This window comes from Colossoma macropomum, unplaced genomic scaffold (assembly GCF_904425465.1).
Source record: "Colossoma macropomum unplaced genomic scaffold, Colossoma_macropomum, whole genome shotgun sequence".
NCBI classification, from domain to species: Eukaryota; Metazoa; Chordata; class Actinopteri; order Characiformes; family Serrasalmidae; genus Colossoma; species Colossoma macropomum.
Genome location: NW_023494795.1, coordinates 19415849 through 19439510, shown reverse-complemented (window position 1 = coordinate 19439510; position 23662 = coordinate 19415849). Strand labels below are relative to the sequence as shown.

General features: G+C 39.9%; 1 protein-coding gene across 1 annotated transcript; it reads right to left on the bottom strand.

Moving 5' to 3' along the window:
- Window positions 1–1876: 1876 nt before the first annotated feature.
- opn8b (opsin 8, group member b) lies at window positions 1877–23573 on the bottom strand. Its single transcript, XM_036582673.1, has 4 exons — window positions 23461–23573; window positions 12269–12562; window positions 6692–7017; window positions 1877–3152 (listed from the first exon to the last, which is right to left on the bottom strand). Exons 1-4 carry the CDS (start codon window positions 23528–23530, stop codon window positions 2772–2774), a joined length of 1071 nt encoding a protein of 356 aa, XP_036438566.1. The 5' UTR covers window positions 23531–23573; the 3' UTR covers window positions 1877–2771.
- Between the last annotated feature and the right edge of the window lie 89 nt (window positions 23574–23662).

Genomic DNA, 23662 nt, shown 5'->3' with positions numbered 1-23662 from the left:
TCTCGTAACTTTTTTCTTAAGAATGAAGTTGAAAAAACACCCATTTAAGAATATTTTCTTTCTTAAGACTCTTTCGTGATTCTGGCCCCAGGTCAGTTTGCATTCTTAACTGCTGACCCTGACAAAACAGTTTTGAATGTTCACTGCATGTTTTGTTCTCAGTCAAATTATATGGCATGCATGGATGATCTTTTTGCTATGCTGGTAAAGGACATATTTATACTTTAAAAACATACACAGAGCATGAATATAGACACTAAAATGTTCCAGATGTGTATTTCAATACAAGCATTTAACACACATACACACACAAGTGCCTGGAGCATAGATTCAGGTTTTATTCCATTTTTCTCATTCTGTGCTCCAGACTCCAGTCATTCTGAGCTCCAGATGCCTTTTCTCTTTTTATAATCCCTCAAATCAGACAAGAAAAGAGAAGGGCAGTGCACTCGAGATATGTCAGGTGAAGTATGTAGTAATTCTTTGGGTGGTTCCTCAGTTTATGCACATGAAGAAATTGTTGTTGCATTATGTAAATATGTATACTTTCACTGATGAATGTGTTTGCAGGAGTCATTCTATTACTTCACCACGAGGAAACAGCTGAAGCTTCCTTTTGGGATAAATTCTTCTTCAGGAAAGTTCTTTAATCAGCATAGACAGTGACTCACGTGTGCAGACATTTCCCATGAAGAAAAACAGCACTGATAGTGCTGTGCACTCTTGGTCAAATTGGCCATTAATACAAGCTATTAATTTTTTTATATATAAATATATATAATAAATATAAATTTTGTATATATTAAATAATCCACTTGCATAAAAAAAGGAAAATCAAAGAAAGAGAAAAGAAAATAAATGAAAAAAACAAAACTAGAGTTCCAAAAATATTGAAGGATACAGTGAAAACGGGATTCCTTACAATTGCACAAGACTTAGTAGACCACTAAAACTGTCACTCAGATAAGCAGTACTTAAAGCTGTCATCTTTGAGAGAGAGGTGAAAATCAAGCTCCACTCTTGTTTCAAATCTGAAAAAATTGACAGGTGTTTCTGACCATCCTTTCACTGTGAGAAGATGACCCAAGGATGTGTAGCTGTCAAGAAGCTTTCACTAAGAAAAGGAAATAGACAAAAAAAATTTGCAAATCAATCAAAGAAGCTGTTGGGTGTTCTCAGAACAATGGACTGACCACCCCAGAGGCCAGACCTCAACATCACTGAATGTGTTTGGAATTACTTGAATTGTAAAAGGTAAAATTAACTAGTTTCTAAGACTGAACTTTGAAAGTAAGGACAAAATATCCCTGCCGAGCCAAAAAGTCTCCTGAAAAAAAAGAAAAAAACAGCAATTGTAATAAAGACAAATGTTGGACTAAATACTGATGCTATGAACAAAATCTCATATCTCCATAAAAGCAAGTTTTACAGGAGAAGGAAAAACGTTATTCACTTTCAGTGGAAGTTCATGTAAAAAGATATTCTTCTTAGTCATTTTTGAGCCTTTTCTATTGGTCCATTTGCCATGAAAGTTTAAAGAGAAGTTGGCATTTTCAAACTATATTAAAAAATTAATAATGAGAGAAAATGGAGATTAAAGGTTTTGTTGAAAAATGAATAACCTAATGGCCATTTTTACTAGAAATTCAAAAAATGAAGGCCGGACTGTGATTTGTGCACAGTGCTACACTGAAAAAAGTGGCTCGTCAGTTCAACCTAAAAACATTACTACATGTGGTAACAAGCAATTGAACTAGTTTTATTCAACTCAAAAATAACTTTGATTGAAGGAATCCTTCATTCAAAGTGTTTATTAAAGTTGAATAAAACTAGTTAATTGACTTGTTACCACATAAAGTAAATTGTAGGTTGAATTGATGAGCCATGTTTTACATTATACTTATGACAATTTAGCAAATAGAGTTAGTTAGTTAGTTAGTTTAGTTAGAAACTAAATTAGTGGCGACATGTTCGTCAGCGCAGGTGTGTTCGGTGCATAAACTGAGCCAAGCTGATCAAGTGTGGAACCGAAGGGTGCAGATTTAGGCACCAGTACTGTTTGATAAAAATGAAGATGACATGAATTAGACTTCTAATTATTTCATCTAGTGCACTGAGAATGAAGATGACGTGGCATCAAAGATTGTCTTGTTGTTGATCATGTTCCATACACTTTCAGAAAAACAAAGTACTAAACTGTCTCTGGGTGGTACTCCTCACGTCACTGTGGCAGTACCCTCAATGGTACCTTTATTTAGAGAAGATAATTGTACCGTATTTCATTAAAATTATATTTTTTTAAGCTGCACAGACTCCTTATACCCTGTCTTGACTCCAGGCTTTTTATTTTACTTTCTGTTTTGAAACAGGTTGTGAAAAGGTATGAAAACCTTATTTAAAGTAAACAACCAGACCTTAAGACCACTGTTGTAACTTTCAGAGTTGAATTTCATTGTTTATACCCCGATTAACAAAAATGTACCTGTATTGTTTTCTGACAGCGTAAACTTGTCATGTAGACTTATTGTTACATTTGGAATTGATTAAATTGAAAAAATAATAATTCAGTAATTGCTACCCCCTCAATAAATATCTTGTCTCATAAATAGGTGCGGTTATTAGATCCACCATTTCTTTCTAGATCCTTGCATTGTATGTTTTGTTTTTTTTCCCTTTAAACAAATAAAAAAATCTTAGTTGATGCAGAACCTCACAGACAGTGGTACTATTCTTGATCTGAATTCAATGACCACATTTAGAAAGCTCCAAAACTACTGATATGCCGTAGAGTTGAATTGTGTCTCAATCTCTCTGCTTTTCTCAAACGAGTGCTCCACAGACAGGTCTTCCTTGAGCTTATTCCTTTCACACACCAGGTAGATGGAATTCTCTGTGCCGTTATTTGGCCGAGATGCTTGGCAGGTCTCAGGTCTGCTGCACAGACGGAGAAGCTGCTTAACCTCCCGTTTGAAAGTCTTGCTGAAGGTGTAATAGATCAGGGGATTATAGACGGTAGAGGTCTTGGCAAAGAGGCAGGGCAGCATGCTGATATGAGGAGGGATAGAGGCACTTGAGGAGTAGATAGACCACAAGCTCACTATCCCATAGGGTGTCCAACAACCGAGGAACCCAACGCTGATCAGAACGGCGATCTGCACAAATGAGAAAAGATGACACGGTTAAGGATAATTTATCATTTATTCAAGGAACACAGAATGCCGTAAAACATCTACCTCATACTTCCACTCACTTTACAAGGTCCAGCTGTCTTAGTTGTCCACTATACATGTGTATGATAATGCAGTAGCCTAACTGTTCTCATGCACATTAAGTCATCCACCCTCTATACCATTTGTCAGAGTTCAGTGCTCACTGAGCATAGCACTGCAAACCTGTGCCTCATCAAATACACTATTCAAATCATAAGCTAACTAGCAAGACCTTTATGAGTTGAACTCTGATGGCCTGATGTACTAAGACTGTTATATTAGTTTCAGGTGCAAATCAGACCGTCTTGACTTGGGACTTAACTTGGGACTCGAGTGTCAAGACTTTCTTGTTACTTGCAACTTAGTGACTTGTTCCCACATCTGGTCACTGATTATATGAAGGCTAAAAGCTGAGATATAATGGTAGTGAGAGGATTTTGGGTGATTTTTGGAGCTGCATTACTGGCTGATGCTTGGTCAAACCTGAAAGAAATCATGCTGGTTAGTAATGGTTTGCTGTGATGTGTCGAACATGTTGCTGTTTTAACCCTTTGCTGGAATATGAAGGCTAAAAGCAGAGCCCTATCAGGATTTGGGTGGTTTTCCAAGCAGGATTACTCTCTGATACTCACTGACGTCATGGATTGAGCTCAATGGTATGGTACAGGCTAGTGAGGGCCGGGTCTCCTGAGTGTTCTGATATGCGTATCATGTTTGAAGCTTAAACTGTTCTGAAGTTGTGAAGGCTAGAAGGCAGCTATTCACGTTGCCTGCAAAATGTCAGCCTCAGGTTCTAATGTAAATGTGGCACTAAACAATCAGCAAGCATTAAACCTGGGATGACACTGATCATTTAAGACAATCGTCTTTAAAGAGAAAGAGGTGTGGATAAACTGTGGGGGGAACATTCTTGATATTAGACATTTCCAGCAATGCCTGATGATTAGGCACTTCAAACAAATGGGTAGAGCTTGTGCCATCATTCCACTATGACAAAAATAATGTTCAAAGGGCTGATATAGGGTCTGTGTTTGATGTCAATAAGTTAGTGTTCTACGCTCATAGAAGACAACCACTATGCACCATGCTGAACTATCAGACGATCTTCCTCTTTCATACAACAGAGGCTGCCTTATTAGAAACTAGTGAAGGAAATCTGTTCTACTAAAGTCTTTCAGAAGTTTTGGTAAAAGACCATGCAAAAAGAATGTCACATGCTACATGTTACATGATGCGTATCAAATTAATATAATCAAAATGAGAAGGGCAACACTGAGGTCTTGGAACAACTGAAGAATGATCAAATATTCCTCATAAATCATTATAGGATCATTATGGGATAGTTGCCGCGGTAGTTTAGCGGTAACACATTCAGCCCCGCTACATGAGGTTGCCGGTGTGATCCTCGCTTGGTGAGTCATTAGAGGCAGTTGTGGGTTGGAGGTTAGAGAACCAGCCTTGTGACAGGGAAGTCACTGGTTTGATCCCCTGAGCTGACAGGACATGACTGAAGTGCCCTTGAGCAAGGCACCTAACCCCCAACTGCTCCTTGGGCGCTGTGGATAGGGCTGCCCACCACTCTGGGCAAGTGTGCTCACTGCCCCCTAGTGTGTGTGCCTTCACTTGTGTGTATGTGGGCGTTTCCCTGCACAGATGGGTTAAATGTAGAGGTGAATTTCCCTGTTGTGGGATTAAGAAAGGGTAACTTAACTAGGTGTATGTATCTCTCTGGCTCACTCCAAGTTGACCTATCAGGTATACCCTCATAGTGTAGTTTTTAGAAGACCTGGGGTCTTCAGGTACGAACCTTAAATTTCCAGTCCTGGATTTTGTAATCATTCAGCGAATTGAACTGCTGATGTGATTAGTGTCATACTTGACTCTTTCATTAGCTGGATCAGGGGAGTTGAAGCAGGGGAAAACCTGAGACTCAGGACTGAAGCTGGGAAACACTGCTCTGTCACATAAATGAGCTACCAGTGATTACAAAATACATGACCAGAAATTAGATTCAAGGTCCAGAGCTGAAGACCCCTGGGCAATGTGATGCTTCACTTTACACTGTTAATGATGGGAGCGTAACATTGATATGTATTCATTTTAATATTAATAGACACATCTTAAGAATTTCATTATCACTGATTATTTATATGAGTTTGAGTGTTACGTGTCTAGTACAATTCAGAATTAGCTATCAATTGAGTTTAGGTCAGAGGACTGGTATGACCACTACAAAAGCGTCATCCTGTGGTCAGAGAGCCATTTTCTGTGGACTTAGGATCACTGCCACACTGGACGATCAATCCAGAATCTGGTTTCCTGGCAAAGGCACCAAGATTTTAAACTCCTGGTTTTGATTGAGTTCATGATGATGTGTGTCCTAAGAAGACTCCCAAGACCTTTGGAATTAAAACAAACCAAATCACAGATCCACCACCATACTTCACAGCAGAGACTATATGACTTTGACTTTTAAATGCTTCAAAAAGCTGTTTTTGTCTCATCTGACTATAGAAACCAGTTCTAATTTGTAGTGATGTTTAGTAAACCCTAAGCACTTACGTTTGTGGTTATCTTTAGAGAATGTTTTTCACCTCGAACCACCCTCCTCACCCTGCATACACTTGTTTCCTCTAGTAGGCAGGTTTGTCACAGTCGCAAATGTTTGAAATGTCTTAGTCACTGCAGTAATAGTTAAATATTTTTCAGATGTGAAGCTTTTTGATTGACTGTATGATTTATAAAGGTCTTTAGTCTCAGTTCTTTTGTGTATTTTCTAATCTTCCACATGCTGATGGATGACTAAGGGTGTTTGGCCTGCATGTCGCTTTAGATTTGTACCTCTGTGAAATCATGAACCACAGAAATGCTTCTACAGGCTCAAGCGCTGCTTTATAAAGCAAAACATGTAAATTAGTTTTTGTTTATGAGAATTTCTCAGGGTACCAATAATTGTGCCATATTGCTTTTTGAGAAAAACATTTTTGAGTGTATATATTGTCCCTGTCATATCCAAGCCTTGTGCCTCCATTTATTTCATCTTTTATTATTTTACATGATCTGAAAACACCAGCTGCCCTTTACATTGTGTGAACATTTCATGATGAGTATATCAAAAGATTGGAATAAAATCTCCGTACATTGACTTACATTAAAGTTAAGAATGTTTTTTTTTCATTCTCCTACAAAACTACCATTTCAGAGATACAATGTTTTGTTATGACAGTGACGATACATATCAGTGGTTCCCCTGAGGGCCCACTGGACGGTTCATATTTTTGCTCTATCTCCCATATGTTACCAGTTGGGATCAAGCAAAAATGTGAACCATCTGGTGGACCCTGAGGACCAGTTTGAGAACCACTAATATAAATGACTGAAAAGTCATAATGAAGTGATTGCATATGCCAACATACTTAAATAGATGAATGAGATGAATGAATGCAAAAATGGAGCATGTAGCGGATAAATCTTTCACTCACCATCATAAGCCGGCGCTGCATCTTCACAGCATTGGGGACGAGGTTGCCGTTGTCCGCAGACTTGTAGGAGACATAGAGCCGAAGGGCAATACCAAAGTAGCAGGAGATAATGATGATGGCTGGAATGGCCAGGTTCATGGAAAACATGCTGACGACGAAGGACGGGCTGTGCTCCTTCATCTCGCCCCAGGCCAACGTGCAGGACAGGCCGAATGGCTCTGGGCCGTACCTGCCCCAGCCCAGCAAAGGGAAAAGAGCCCATAACAGAGCGTACAGCCACGTGCCTGCCAGCAGCACATGCACTCTCCTCTTACTGATCTTCTCCTCTGAACACAAACAAACAGATGGGGAAGGAGAGCATGTGGAGTGAAGAGTTAAAGGCAGAACTACACTGAAAACTCATGTGAATGACTTCACCTCATGCTAAGCAATTTTTATCAGAAGTGTGCTATAGGCTTTTCTTTTATAAGAGTGGCTGCTTTGCATGAATGCTCCAGAAAACTAAATATTATGCCAGCTGCCATGGGCACGCCACCTCTCATGAGTGTAGAAGCTTTGTTATGCAAATGGACATTCGAAGAGGCTCATAGAAGGCGCACACCCCCAGTAGAAAGAGACTTGTTTGCGTTGTTGTTGGTTGGTTGGAAGATGTGTTACTTGTGCTGTTCTGTGTTGGGTTGTGGGCAGGGATATGGGTGAGGGTGAGGGCTGAGGGTGTAGAGTGCTGATTTTAGAATTTAACTGTTAAAAATAATAATAATAAAACTTTCCAAACTCTGTCATGCTTCTGCTTTGCGGGCAGTCGCTCAAACACACACAGGTTGACATGCAGAGTGCAAAAAAGTGTATGCAGAGATAAAGACCAGTTCTGAGCCCCAAAGCAGCCTAATACTGTTTTAAAACTTAATAATGAAGCTTTATCAACTGTTATATCTCAGGCACAGAGTGTGTTATAGTGTTAAATCTTCTTAAAACTCTGTGACTGTGGGCATGACATAATGGGTTAACACACCACACATCAACAGTCTGGTCACTGCTCAGCTAATTTGCATTAAGTTTGTCCAGAATGAGAGAGCAGAGTGATGATATGCATTAGTGGTCTGATGTGTCAGTTAGATACTGTTGTCTCTTGCCTCATTATAGCGCTTTGACACATTCTGTGTGATGTAAAGTAGAATTAAAAATTAATAAAAAAACTAAATGGAAAAAGGGAAATCATTTTGGATTTGTCACATCACATATACTCTGCTTAAAACTTCAGCACCATCAACTTAAAACACCTTCATGCATTCCCGGGTGTGGGTTTGTTAGCTGTGTTGAGTGCCTACCATGGGTTAGAGTCCTATGCTTAAAAGTGGCCTCCCTGCTGTTTTGCTTGGTTTTCAAGTGGCTCTCTGCTGTGTTCAAAATAAACGAGCATGTTCTGAACAGAAATTATGGCCTCTTCTGACTCATCTTTCATACAGTGCTGTTCAGAAAACAGAAGAATAATTCTGCTTTTTTAAAATCGTGATTTAAAACATGTAGAAAGCTAAATGGATAAACATATGTAATTTAATGTAATATAGGTCACTGAAAGACATATTCACCTAAAGGTCAACCTGTTAGATGGTGTTACATAAACTCAAGCAATATGTTCGTTTCATTAGCACTATGTCAACAGGATCTTTACTGTGATAACAAATTAGTTCAAGAGATACTACAATACGGTGCAAAAGTCAAAGACCACCATTCCTTGATTCACTCTCCAGTCAAAACAGCCATTAAGCACAAGTATTCACTGTACAGTAGATATTTTCTGAGGAGATTAGACCACCAAACTGTTACCATCAGATAATCAGTACTTAAAGCTTCTATCTTCGAGATAGAGGAGAAAATCAAACTCTTGCTTCAGATCTGAAAAATCTACAGGTGTTTCTGTTCATCCTTCCACTGTGAGAAGACAACTCAAAGGAAATGAAAGGATATGTAGCTGTCAAGAAGCCATTATTGAAAAATTAAAATAGACAAAAAAAAATTGCAAATAAAATAAAGAAGCTGTCAGTGTTATCAAAACAATGGACTCACCACACCAAAAGCAGGCCTCAACATCACTGAAATGTGTTTGGGATTACTTGGATTGTAAGAAGAAGAAAATGCAACCAACTTCTAAGACTGAACTTTGAAACTGTGGAAAAAAAACTCTGTAGATTTATTTGAAAAAGTGAATGAAAAAAAGAGTTCTCTGTTAAATATACACTCACTGAGCACTTCATTAGGAACTCCTGTACAACTACTTGTTCATGCAATTGTCTAATCAAAACAGTGCATCCAGTGAGCAGCTATATATATACATATATATATATATATGAAAAATGATCATAACAGAAGACTAAAACCACCATGGAGACGGATGGAGACACAGGCTTTTTTTACTTCTATTATGTTGTTTATTTGGGTTGGGCAATGTAAAAGAAAGCACTTATGACAATATGCCAGTTCAGATGATTCTAATAGCACTCGCACTGCCTATCCAGCATTCGCTACATAAATGCTGGAAGAATTCAAGTGACAGCATAAGCTATTTTCACAAATATGTTCTATAATACCATGCTTCCCTCTTGGCATTTTAGAGAAAGAGAGAAAATGAAGTCAAATGTCAACTGATGTTTGTCAGGATTTCCCCAACATAGAGCAAATCAGAGCTCTTCATGTTCCCTATAGAACAAAATTAGATTCCTAAGCAAGACAGGGCAAAACTGTTTTGCTGCACATGGGATTTTAGTATTGTATAAATTGTATAAAAGGCATACTGGTTGGAGAGGCACTGAAAAAAACAAATAGAAGTACTGTTTAATATTTTGAGTCACTAAATTGATGAATTAGTTATTAGTTTAAAATCAGCAGAATTATCATTCCTCCAGATGCTTCTCTATGAAAGAGTGTGACACTCTTTTGTTTCCAGAGGGTGATGCGTATGCATGGAAGTCATCAGGATATGAGCTATACTATATCTTTTGTCAGGTGACAGAGACTGGAGACTGGCTCTTGCATATAGTATTCAGTCTGTGATGTTAAGGGGAGCACCATTACTCAAAGCATCATCGTTCACTTCAGTTCAGTTGTTAGATTTAGCAGTTTATGTTGGTAAAATAACTGTACACTTTAGAAGCACACTAATCTACGTCAAGGTAAGTGTCTCTGGTAAGCCAAATCAGTTCAGACTGTGGGAAACATGCATGTGATCTGATTAACCATGGACGACTCCTACAAAAAGGAGTCAACGGTAAAACAGAAAGGTGAATCATTACATGCATGTTCATATTTAATATCATTTTTGATTACGAGATCACGATTTGATTTGATCTTCAGTCTTTTCAGATGGGATGCACCCAGTAGTTCTAGTAGTGGACAATATACAAGATTCATCTGGTACACGGGCTGAAATTGTAATGATTTGCAGTCTAAGTTAGTCCAGTTTGTTGTGAAAGGAACAGACATCAGAATATAATATTCACATTTTTTACAGTGGCTCAGAAAAGCCACTGTGTGGTTTACATGCACTGTCCTTTCTCTCATTAGGGTTAAAAAGCAGCATTGACATCTGTCTTATACATTTTTAATTTCTGTTTTTACTGTTTCAGCAAATAAAAATATTTCAGGTTTAGCTGTTAAACATGTTTCTTTTTAAAAGTTAAGGGACATCCCATTATAATACGTCATTGTTAATCTACAAAATAGGTTTAAGTAAGTATCCAAAATGGTATTTGAAAAAAACATACATAAATACACTATACTGTGATATATATGGAAACTGTCAGTAATCCTCATTATACCATGATATGAATTGGATATGATATGAATTTAGCTATACTGCCCACTACTAGTGGTTTCTATGAAAAACAGCAAGTAGTGAGTAGTGTATCAGCAAATTTTGCTATGCTATTTCGAACTTTCATATTTTCAGTTCGTCGATAATACTTTGAAATCGCTACACCCTTAATAACCACAGTATCAAAGTTCCCTTTCAGCTGTACTGCTTCTCAAAGCACGAGAAGGCCTTTGATCATGGTAAGAGGCCAAGAGAAGGCTTACATGATCAAACGAAAGCAACAGAATTTTTTGTTGTCTTGCCGTGTTCAGCCTGCCTAAATGAAGCTCAGTCACTGTCCTTTAGTCCTGAAAATACCCTAAGATATCCACCAACCCACTTAAAATAAAAAAAAACAAAACCACAAACCATTCTATAATACAGATACCAAAAAGTAATCTCCTTTGTGGGCCTATCAGGAAGGTGATAACAATAAGCTTGATGTTTAGGAGTATGCCATTGGGTTTTTGCAAAAACTAGACAATCTTTTTCTATAAACATCTTACAGCTTTGGGCTATTTTTTAAATGTCCTGGCAGTCTATTCTGTCAGTATTCTCAGAAAAGCTATTCTGGAGCCCATCTCGCAAATATTTACTGCCAGCAGCCACTTTGGTGCTCAGCAGGGAGCTGGCTAATCTGGAACCGACAATTCACTGGAAGAAGCTTCAGGGGACCGCAGAGCACAACCTGAGACAATTTAGTTTTTTTTTCTAATTAATTTGAGAAGTATTTGAGCTAGTTTTATATATTCACACAAAAATCCTACACATCTCCGCTACAAATGAAAACATTTGTGTACCTGCCATTTGTGAACAATTCAGACAAAAGCAGTGCGGGTGAAAATGCTACACTTTACCTCATAGGCAGGGTTAATTGTGACAGACTGAGGGGCTAGCTGTCACAATCACTACAAAGTCCGGTAAATCAGTGCTAAAACAATTAATTCACCATAGTTCAAACAACATGTTGTTTGAACCAAATAAACTTTTCAAGCTAAATATATAAAAAATATATGTGTCAAAGTTGGCAAATTTATTTTTGACCACAAAGTAGAACAGCAAATAGTAGCACAATAAAACTGACATTTTACTTAAAAGACAGCTACAGCACATTATTGATGAATCTGTGCATGGAAACATTCAAAAAATGAACTGTTTTAAAATTATATGGGAGAATATAGACTTCTCTCATTGTTTACACAGTGTTAAAACTAACCCTGCCATCTGGAGGCTGTATTTTGGTCTGGCTACCTGTCACTGTGAGTTGTTTATATGGTTTAAAATGGTGCTACATAACAGCCACCAAGATGGTGATTAAATGAACAGGCTTGGATTCTAGAGAAGATGACAAAAAGCATGTTCTACTTTACGTGTTTAACTACAAAGAAAATCCATGTTACATTTCACCCTGTGCAAGGCTGTACCCCACACTCCCCTATTATATAATGAAACTGCAGTAAATTAAATGCTATATGCTTGAAATTACTGGAATTATGATCATTACAGTCTTCTCAGTGGTGAAAACTATTTATGCGTCAGTCCAATTTGCAGTTGGAAATGGGTAACCTGAGATTTTGTGACCTAAAGATGTAATCTAATGGCACTCTCGTCTTTTATGACAAGCATTATGTTGATTGCACCTTTGATCCTCTGATGGCCTTTATTCCATGGGGTAAAAAGCAGATAAATATAAAACTGGTCTAAAAATGGAAGCTGGTGGTACTCACTGGGTGATTGTAAAGTCAGGGACACAGAGAAGCGTACTATAGCCATGACGGTCAGGGTGGCCACACTGGCTACTCCGAAGAAGAATCCCATCAAGCCGTAGTAGATACAGGTGGCATTGCCTCCTAACCAGGCGTGGTTCCAAGATGATGCCACAGCCAGAGGGTACATGGAGATGGCAGCCCCGAGGTCCGTCACTGCCAGGTTCACGCTCAGAAGCTCTGGGGGCTTCATATGGGAAGACCTCTTGTATGCCATAACTAGGACCAGCAGGTTCCCCGCAACTGACAAAATTGCTAAACATGACAAGAAGAGAAACACAACGAGAGCCTTTTTAGTAAAACATACGTGATAGAAATACATTAAACCACATCTTTTTTCAGGCAATTTTAATGAGTTACTGAATATGATGTAATTGAAGTCACATTCATCAGCCTTTAGGATATTTGATATAGGACAGAGGGCATTCTTTGTTGATTGTAGAGAGGAAAACAACTGCCACTGTAAAAGGCAATAAAATGGAATCTCTACTATATACGTATCAGAAAATATATCGCTGCTATTGGAAGAAAACCTCATTGTGGCATGCGCCCGCCCCCCGGGCCCCGACGATGACGGCCGCGAGAGCCGGCAGGAAGGCGGGGCCCGAACACACAGCGGCGACGAACCTTGGCGAAGACAGCAGGGAGAGAGCCTCGAGTGGGGGAGGGGCGGAGCGCAAAGCCCGAGCTCCGCCGACGAACGCGGGTCACGCGAGTGACGGCGGGGGGAGGAGGAGGACGACGACGGTGCCGGCCACAAGAGGCACGAGCGAGTCCCGAGGTCCGCCGCCCGAGCCCCGCCCCCTGGTACGCAGCGAGGCCGCTTCACTACACCTCACGTTCGACCCAGGCCCCCGAGCTGCAAGCTGGGGGCGGTGACGGGGAGGCGGAGCAGCGAGCTCTCGTTCCCTCTCGGCTCAGGTGCTCACACTGCCATTAATGAGAGCCAGCTGATGCTGATCTGGCTGGCAGAGTGAGCGCCTTTTAAAAGAGCTGAGGGGGAACAGAGCGAGAGAAAGAGGAGGCCGAGCAGCAGCAGCAGCAGCAGCAGCAGTGACTGAAGAGCTGAAAAGCTTGAAGAAGACTGAAAAGTCTAGCTGGCTGACGCCACTGAAAAGTGGCCATGCAGCGTACCTTTTGGTTAGGTTTTGCTTTGTGTTTATTTTGTGTGAGTAAAAGATATGGCTGCTGCGACACTGCTATTTTAAAGTTTTTGACATAATATGAAAATGTCTGTTGCCCTTTACATTGTGTGTAAATTTCATGAGGAACAGACCATAAGAAACGGCACAAAATTACTTAGAAAAAAATCTGGTTCCATTGACTTACATTGAAAGTAAAGTAGGTTTTTTCCTTCTCCTGTAAAGGTGTCATTTTGGAGATGTGAAGTTTTCTTCCGACAACAGCGATATGTTTCCCATTAATGTATCATTCCTATTTATATTGTTTGTTTTTGTCTTTTAATATTGACATTAAAAAGCATTAGATATCATGTCAGTATGATAACTCTAACTACTACTTTTGTTGAATTTAAACTGCTGTATATGAGCTATAGTCTCCTGTTGTTGGCCCCTCAGACTTGACAGATCAGATCTGTACCCCTGTTTAAGATATATACTATTTCATGTTTGTTGTATAATGGAAGTAAATGTATGTGCATATTATAATTGTTGGAACAAAACCTTGTATCTCTAATTTGGTAACTTTTCAGGAGAGAAGTACAGATAATTTTGGTTTATGTTTACTGGTCCATTCATCATGAAATTATAAATTACAAGGTTTTAGTCTGAAAGTGATGATTTTTGAATTATTAGTTGCCATTTGTTGTTACTGGCATTGCATCGTTTGTTTGAGGCATTTAATTTGTGTCTGTAATAAAAGCCATTGTGTAAATCATGCCTCACTCATTTTTTTAACCATATTAACCATATTATTTAACCAATTTTTGTAAATATATAGAATTTGCACAAGTCACCTTCTACGAAGTTAAGAATAATTAAGATTAATGGTACCACAGTTGTGAGTCTTTGTGAGTTTCTGTTTATTCTGAATAACTGTAATATATCTTTTAATACAACTTAATGCTCTGTCACTTCTCTATATCAGAGATGAAACAACAGGGGAAAGCAAAGCAATATTTGGCAATTAACTAAAATGCACATACATATTTATTATAAACTGTCTGCATGTGTGATGTGACCTGGAGACAAAAATTCACCATACATCAGAACAATAACTGAGAAACCCAAGAATTTATCCATTTTCATTTTCAGATGGGTCTTCTAAGGATTAAAATAATTCTGCATATCTTTTGCTGCAAACAGCTTAGATAAGCTTTTCATGGGCTTTTATCATAATGAGCTTTTATAGACTTTTATTGTGAGCAAGCACTTTTCAAATTAGTGTGTTCCAGTATACTTTCTAAAGGGTTAATTTCATGGAAAAACAAATTTTCCATTTTTTCTTAAATAATGTGTGTAAGCATTGTTCAAGTTTCAAATGTATCAAAGCAAAAAACCAAAGCATATATGTATATTCACCCATTCAGCCTACAGCAGTTTCACCAATTCACCGAAGTTATAAGGAGTGTGTTAGGTAAGAGCCAGTCAGAAGGCAAACATCTCCCTGTTGTGTGTTGCTGTGCCCAGTGCCTTGAACACAGCAGCTCGTTCAAGCAGCTATGTTCCCCACGTTTTTACTTCATGCACCCTAACAGACATGGACACGTGGAGTGTTTCAGCCTGGGGTCTTAGCTACTAAACTATCAGGGAAATCCAGGGACATGCAAGCAGCAACGTTAAAGACTGTAATTAGCGCTGAATGCTGTCATATTTACAAGCACAACCTCACCGTAACACCAGAGCAATGTGAAAATGCAAAAGCTATCCTTGATGCCCTTGAGGAGTATTTTCCTTTGCCAAAGAAAGTCATCTATGAATGACACAGGAAGGTGAGCCAATTGACAGTTTCGTCACACACTTGCGTGAAAAGCCAGCTTCACACAAATATGGCAAACTCAAAGATGATCTAATCAAAGACAAAATAGTGCTAGGCATTTCACACGAAAACACACAGAGGTGGCTGCTAGGAGAGCTGACACTGAATAGTGCTACTGAGGCATGCAGAATGGCAGAATTGATTGGTAAGAGACTGAAATCCATGTTTCTTAAAGGACCACATTTAGATTGTGTAAATGCAGTACAGCAGCAGTTGGCCAAGCTGTCGTCAGCCACAGATCTCACGAGTGTCCAGTGCCGTTACTGTGGCATCGACCACAGAGCTGGGAAGGAACACTGCCTGGCATTCAGCAAAAATGTAAGGCATGCGGCACTAACAACCATTTTGCCAGCGTCGGTCTGAAAACCAAAAGAAAGCAGACAGAGGACAAATTATATGCAGTTGACAACACTGAGCTGGATTTAAACTATGCTTTGAGTAAAGAGCTATATACCACTGAGTACATTGGTTCGATGCCAGCAAAAGGTGGAAGTGGTATGTCAAATTACAAATCCAGCACAAATCTCAGCAGTGCCAGCTAGACACCGGCGCCACATGTGATGTGATGAGCTTTAAAGATAAAACAAGACTTGCACCCAAAGCTCCATTATTTCCAAGCAACACTAAACTGAAGCCATACTCTAGTCAGCTTGTGCCCTTGCTTGGAGTCATTGCAACAGTATTTATCGTGCATGGCAAATCACACTGATTGGAGTTTGAAATAGTTGAGACAGACCAACAGCCACTCCTCTCTGGGTCCACATGTAAGCACTTCATTCAGTTCACAGTCCCAGAAAATTTGAATGCTTTGTCATTTACTGCCACAGAGTCCAACAATGGTGATGGGTAAGGCGATGCCTTGACCATGTATAGTATTTTCTATAGTCCAGTTGAGTCAGTCCCTAGAGATGAGCACTAAGTGCCCCTAGAAATGTCCCAGTGGCCATGAAGACTGCTGTTAAAGCGCAGCTTAATCAGTATCAGGCAGATGGCTATTTAGCTCCAGTGACAGAGCCGACTGAGTGGATCAGCAATATAGTCTTTGAAACGAGACCAGCTGCAACTTTGCATTGACCCTAGGCATCTCAGTAAGGCTCTCTGCTGCTCACATTACATCATGCTCACTCTTGAAGATGTGCTACATACACTCCCCAAAGCCGAAGTCTTCACACTGGTGGACACCAGAGATGCATTTCTTCAGTGATACTTGATAAACTTGATAAAAAAGTAGCCTTTGACCATCTTCTGGGCGCCTTTGGGGAGAAAGCGATGGCTCAAGCTCCCTTTTGGTGAGATATCCCAGAGAAAGCAGCATGAGCTGTTGACAGACCTCAATAATGTGGAGCCTATTGCAGATGACATCCTAGTTGTCGTGTATGGTGATTCAGAGATGGAAGCAGGCCATGACCATGATGCCAAGATGCTTGCCCTCATGAACCGCTGAAGAGAGGGCAAACTCAGTGTAAAAATGCTTCAGTTCAAAGCACCAGTGGTCTGTTTCTATGCTCTTGTCAGCAGATGGCTTAAAGGCAGACCCGAAAAAAATAAAGTCGGTGATGGACATGCCTACGTCATTAGATGCTAAGGCAGTGCAGCGGTTTGTGGGGTCTGTTACATATCTTGCCAGATTCTTGCCTGGACTATCTGAGCTGTGTGAGCCATTAAGGAGACTGACAAAGACACGGTCTGGCACTGGCTCATATAAAGCACCTTGTCACATAAGCCCCGGTCCTGCACTACTATGACTTGCCCAAGCCAGTGACTATGCAGAATGATGCCAGCCAACTTGGTCTTGGGTACTGCCTTGTGCAAGATGGCTGGCCAGTTGGGTATGCATCCAGGGCCCTTTATACATCAGAACAGAACCATGCACAAATTGAGAAGGAATTCCTTAGCATTATATTTGCATGCCAGCACTTTTACCATTACCTAAATGACTGTGCCAAAGTCACAGCAGAAGCTGACCACAAACAGCTGATAGCCATTTTCTCCAAGCCTCTTCTACATGCACCAAAGCACCTCCAGAGCATGCTCTTGGCTCTACAGAATTACAACCTGACATGGAGCTAGAGCAGCATGACTTACAGCATATCCTCCGGTCTGACTATCTTAATGTGACTGACCGGTGCCTGCTTAGCATCACACAGAGCCCACACAGAACAAGACACACACAGAAGCAACAGCTTAAAACTGTTGGTCTGAGTGGCTGGCCTGAGTGCCACAAGCTTGGACACCAGAGAACTTTGGTTATGCAAAGATGAGCCCAGTGTTTAGAACGGCATACTGTTTAAGGGCCAGATGGTGCTCAATAAAGCATAATTTGCTGGATAATGGTTCTCAGTTTGCATGTGGGGGGTTCAGTCGATTTGCAGTAGAGTGGGATTTTGAACATGTGACTTCCTCCCCCCATCCGCAAGCCAATGGTAAGGCTGAGTTAGCTGTCAAACTTGCAAAAAACCTGTGTAAGAAAGCGTACCGTGATTGTTGTGACCCATAGAAAGCCATCTTCCAGTGATGCAATATGCCAATGGAAGGAATGGACAGCAGCCTGGCGCAGAGGCTAATGGTCCGTTGGTTAAAATCTGCACTGCCTGTCTCGCATGGACTTCTGGACCAGTGTGTTGTGTCCGGCATTGTTGACTAGCTGCATCACAGAAGTCAAGTTGCTAAGTTCATATATGATAAGTCTGCATGTGACCTTCCTGAGCATGCTATTGGAGATGCAGTGAGAATGAAACCACTGCCAGGAGATCGTGCAGGAGTGTGGATATGCGGAACTTGTGGACAAAAGGCGGCACCCCGCTCATAAGTGGTCGAAGTGGACAGCTCCTTCTTTCGTTGAAATAGAGAGAAAAGCCTTCACACCTCAAATTTCATTGAGATTGGCTGTGCATCATAAACACCACGCTTTCATGTACACTTGCTCGAGGCTTAGTCATAGCTTGATTATTTCAATCTAGATTAACAGTGAATGTTGCTAATCATCCTAAAAAGAGTTAACTGCCATAACATTTGTTTTGTGAATTCTCAGGAACGCTGTCTCCCTTGAACTTGCTTTATTACCCAGACCCCAGGCTGGAACACTCCACATTCTATTACGGTGCATAGAGTAGAGATGTGGGGATCATAGCTGCTTGAACTAGCTGCTGTGTTGAAGGCAGTGGGCACAGCAACAAACCACAATAGGCAGAAGCTTTTAAACTAAGCTTAAACTTAGCTGGCTAAGCCATTAGTCCTGCTACATATGACAGGCCCTGAGACTGCTTTTTGAATGAGGCACTGTACAGGACAGCCAATCAGGATAGAGACTCTTTACATATATCATCTTACAGGTACAGAAACCAAAACACCCTGCTTAATTCTCAGGGATAAAGAGAGGTAAGCTGGACGGTTTACCTCATAATCATAAGCAGCAGCATCTAGGCTGGCTGTCACATACACTGTATTTACATTTTGTACAAAAAGCTTTGTACTGTTGTTACCATAAGCAATGCTGCAAGCTTTGAGTTTGCATGGTTACCCCAGATCTCAGATACAGTCACAGGTAGATTAACACGCATCAGTAAATACTGCTGGGAGCCCAAGTCTCTCGCTGCATTTGTTATTAGACAAAAATGTCCTGCAAGTCCTTCTTTGTGTAAATGTAAGTGCTGTCACAACATTTTAGACTGCATGGATCGCTAAAGAAACTTGAAAATAAACGGCAGAAGAGAAGAAAGAATTAGCTACGCAGCTGCTTTCGTCTCTGCAGAGATGATGAGGCCAATCAAGGCAGTCTTTTGAAACGGTTCACAATGTATCAAGGTGCTTTAGCATTCACACTACGAATGTTATGTGGTCGTATGTAATACTGACCACCTATAAAGGTGGTATGAGTGATGAAAGTGTATCTTTCAGATGTTGAAAGTTTGTACCCCATGGGGCCTAAGGTGTGCAAATGTTTTGTAAAGCCTGGAAAGCTATGAAAAAAAGGACATTTGCACTGAGGCCCATGTTATGTACCGGGAGATTTTATGGCTAAACTACAGCACAGCCACATCCATTAAGATTTAAACAAAAGCCCTTCCCCGCCCCTCTGCACCCTTATCTCTCACGCAATTGGTCTTCTTAAATCACATACACGGTATGCGCACAATGAATGGTATCAAATCAGAGACGTGTAGTAGAGCTCTAGCTAGCTGCTACTGCTGTAGACTGTTCACCTTCGTCAGGACATACCAAATTAATCCACCACCAGCTGAGACCATCCATTATTGATTTTCAGACTCAGCGAATTTCATTATTGATAGCACGTTCGGTGTTTGCTTGTATAAACAGCCCAGGTTCTGCTTCCTAGCATAGCCATCTTACAACTGATTTTACACAAACACACAACCCAACAGAACAGTCTTAAATTATGTGGACATTTTTCTTACATTTGTAGTTTCTGCTCAGGCAGATTAAAGTTGTGTTTTTTTATTAGTTTGTTAATTAATGTTTTTTGACACCCTGCAAAGTCCTTACAATTGAGAAATATAGCCATTACATCATACATACAAAAAATACTTGTTACAGTGTGGATTAAAGGCATTACTGACCTTTCACTTAAATTTGTCCAAACATTTAAAATATTGAATGTAATGGAGCATTATTTGCACTGGAATGTTTAAGTGACTTGATTATAGTACTATCAACTTTTTCAAAACATATCGATAACAAACATGCAAATTACATTGGCATTTTTCTTATTAATTAAGAGTAAATTTCATATGGCGGCCCATTATGTGTTTCCGCATTAGGGCCCATAAGATCTTATGTATGCCACTGTCTGTGCCTGCCCTTGTACATAATTTACATGGGTGCATGTTAGAAAGCACCATAAAGAAATACAAATATTTCAGATTTATTTTGGTTGTTAATGTTTTTTTTTAAACAAAGGGACATCTCAGAATAATAAGCCACTGTTAAACTACAAAAAATGTTACTTAAGTTTACTAAAGCATCTAAAATGGTTTGAAAAAATCTATTTGTATTATGACATATGCCACAACTGTCAGCAATTTTAATTATACCATGATTTAAATTTTTGGCCAAAATGCCCCACTATACCACATTCAGGAATCAGAAACCTTTTTATAAGGTTCTGCCATTTTAGGGCCCAAAAAGTAATTGCCCATATAATTAATAAGCACCAGGTATCTTCTGTGGTGATACTCTGCCAGACCTAAAGTGCAGCCATTTTCAGTTTGAGCTTGTTTCAGTGATTTTTTACTTGCAGTCTAGTATTTAGTAGGTGAAATGCACACTCAATGAAATTCACAGTGAGTGAATGTCAGCTAAGAACATTCAATTAGTTTGCCTCGAAAAATGCCATAGTTCCTTTCAGCATTTGTCACAAGTCAGTGTCCTCTCTGTAGAGGAATCATCACTATGCTTTAAGGCATCTGGTGCCTTTGGTGATTCTACGCAGAGGCTTCTATACACTTCAGAATTCACCCTGCTGCTACTATCAGTCTAGCAGTCAGTAAAGAGAAGTTTCTTTCACCTCCACGCTTTCCTCTGCATGCCAGCTCATCTGTACATAAGACTCTGAGGTTATGCTGACATATTCTTTATTGACCTTCAGCAGCACCAAGGTCTCCTGAGATAATGTGTGGATGTGAAATATTCAAAAGAGCGTGTCACTGCTTTTCTCCGTGGAGATGACTGGAAGTAGTCACAGCGTAATGCAGCACTTTATACAGTAGCTGTCAATATACTAAGCTTGAAGCATCTTAGCAAACAATGAGCGCAATCAGTTTTTATCGGCTTTATTCAATTTCTTACTTGGGTACTTTACTGTGTCATTTGTACTTTGAAGTGAAGTACATTTGATTAGTGATAGGTTTATTCATGGTAGAAATGATGTGAATGTTCCCTCGAAGGTACAACAATGCTTTTAGAGTCCAACTGTGTACCGTAAGTATGTTTTCCCAGGGAAAAGGTATGCATTTGTACCTTTTTATAACCTAATGTTCTGATACTTGGAGACAGAACAGGGTGTTTGGAATCAATACAACTTAAAAAATAAAATAAACATTTTTATATATTTACCTTTCATATATATTTTATAATATAGAAAATATAGCTGCAGTGGATTATGGTACAATTATGTTTCATAACTAAAGGAGCTGAAGACATACCCTTGACTGGACCACCCCAGTCACAAGAGGGGTGACAGCTTAATAACTTTTTTTGAGAGTTATATCACTTTTAACATGAAAGCCATGACACTGAGAATCACATTAAGATGCTTTTGGTACATGAGGGCGCATGACCTTAGAGAGAGAGAAAGAGAGAGAGAGAGAGAGAGAGAGAGAGAGAGAGAGAGAGTGAGTGAGAGAGAGAGAGAGAGAGCAATCACACATTATAAAAAAGGCTGAATAGGTTCTTGTTGGGTTTCTAAATGGTTCTTTAGAATTAAAGAATTGGCAAAGCAAGATGCATTATATGCATTTCTTCTTGTACTCATTGTTTATGAATAGGAAGCTGCAGAGTGAGTCACTCACAGCAGCTGCCTACAGGGTTACTGATTTAGGTTATGTCAAACTCATCATGCTTCACCGCTTTTATAACCATACTGAAATTATTCTACCTGGAGACGTTCAATGTTCAGTGCTAAAAACATCCAAACACTGTAATTTATGAAGCCCTAATAAACATCCTTCTCAGTGTTTCTCCCTTGCAACACCACACTGATGTCAGGGAAGTTTCTACAGCAGAATTCCTAAAATTCTAAAACAGGTGCTTTAAAATATTAGTTTAGAGAAATGCTATATGTCCAAAAGTATGCAGACACCCCTTCTAATTAGCAGGTTCAGCTACTGTAAGGTGCACACATTGCTGACACAGGTGTTCAACTGCACAAAGACAGCTTGTATAATCACCATAGAAAAGCACTGGCAATAGAATGGGACGCTAAGGTCACCAAGCACAGTGCAAGCATCGACCTGAGGGGTATAAAGCCCCCAAGCCTATGGCTTTAGAGCAGCCCTGCTGAAGAAGGACCACCAGAAACCATTAGGATTAAAACCTTTTGGTTTTGCCTTCTAATAGGAATTAGCCTAATGGTTTTCAATAGAGACCACTAGTTTCCTGTACACTTTTAAAAAGATGGTTCTTAAAAGGTTCTTTAGTCAGGAAACTGGTTCCATAAAGAAGCATGAAGACTTTAAGAACCCTTTGCATAATTAAATGAATTATGAAATGATGACTTATTAAAGGGTTCCTCAGAATGTGCTGTAGGTGGTTCTATTTAGAACTTTTTTGAAAACTATTCTATTTAGCACTCAAAAGGGTTCTTCTGTTGTTACAAGCTGGACATCGTAGCAATAGAAGAACCCTTTTGGGTGCAATAAAGAACCCTTTTCAAAAAGGTTCTATATATAACCATCTATAGCACATTCTGAGGAACCCTTTTATGATGCACAGAACCCTTTAATCATGCAAAGGGTTCCCAGAGTGTTCAAGGTTCTTTATAGAACCATTTTTTTTTACTAAAGAACCCTTGAAGAACTTTTTTTCAAGAGTGTAGGACACCTTTAGATCCCATTATGAAACCTTCAAATGCAGTTCGAATCAGCTATTGGTCACCTGTTCAACCATTAGGATCCTTTACATTGTGATATCAGTACTCCAAAAACACATTACAAAACCAGGAACCAACAGAAACACTTAATGGTTTCTATTTTTTGCAGCAGGGATCTGTGTTCTCTGGAGTGATGGAACTCCATCCAGTACCTTTGGGATGAGCTGGAGGGGCGATCATACAGATCTAATCATCCAACATCAGTACCTGACCTCACTAATGCTGTTGTGGCTGAACGCAATCAAATCCTCACAGCAATGTTCCCACATCTAGTGTAAAGCCTAAAAAGAAGAGCAGAAGCTGTTACTGCAGCAAAGGACTGCAAACTCTCTTTTAACACCGTTGATTTCAGAAGAAACACTGGATAAGCTGGTGTCTACAAGCTTTTGGACACATATTGAAAAGGGCTTTGAAATACAGAAGGTGCCACAATCAGTCGTAGCAACCGAGGGATTCCAAAGCAAAGAAAATGAAAGTGGTCAGACGCGATGGTTGCAGGACAAAGGAGAAGGACGGCGTGTTGTCGAGCAGAAGAAGCTGAAAAGTTTACCTATGAGCAGCAGGAAGGCTCCGGCTCCGTAATCCACAGCGGGGGACAGTTTGGACGAATAAATATCCATAAGGGGTCGGATTTCTTCTCTCCACCGCCAAACAAGACAGGCTAATCCCAGCGCTGCGCGGACATGCACCCCTCGCTGAGCTGCTGTGTGCGCGTTTAGCGATCAATAGGCGAGGAAGAGCGCAGATGAAGC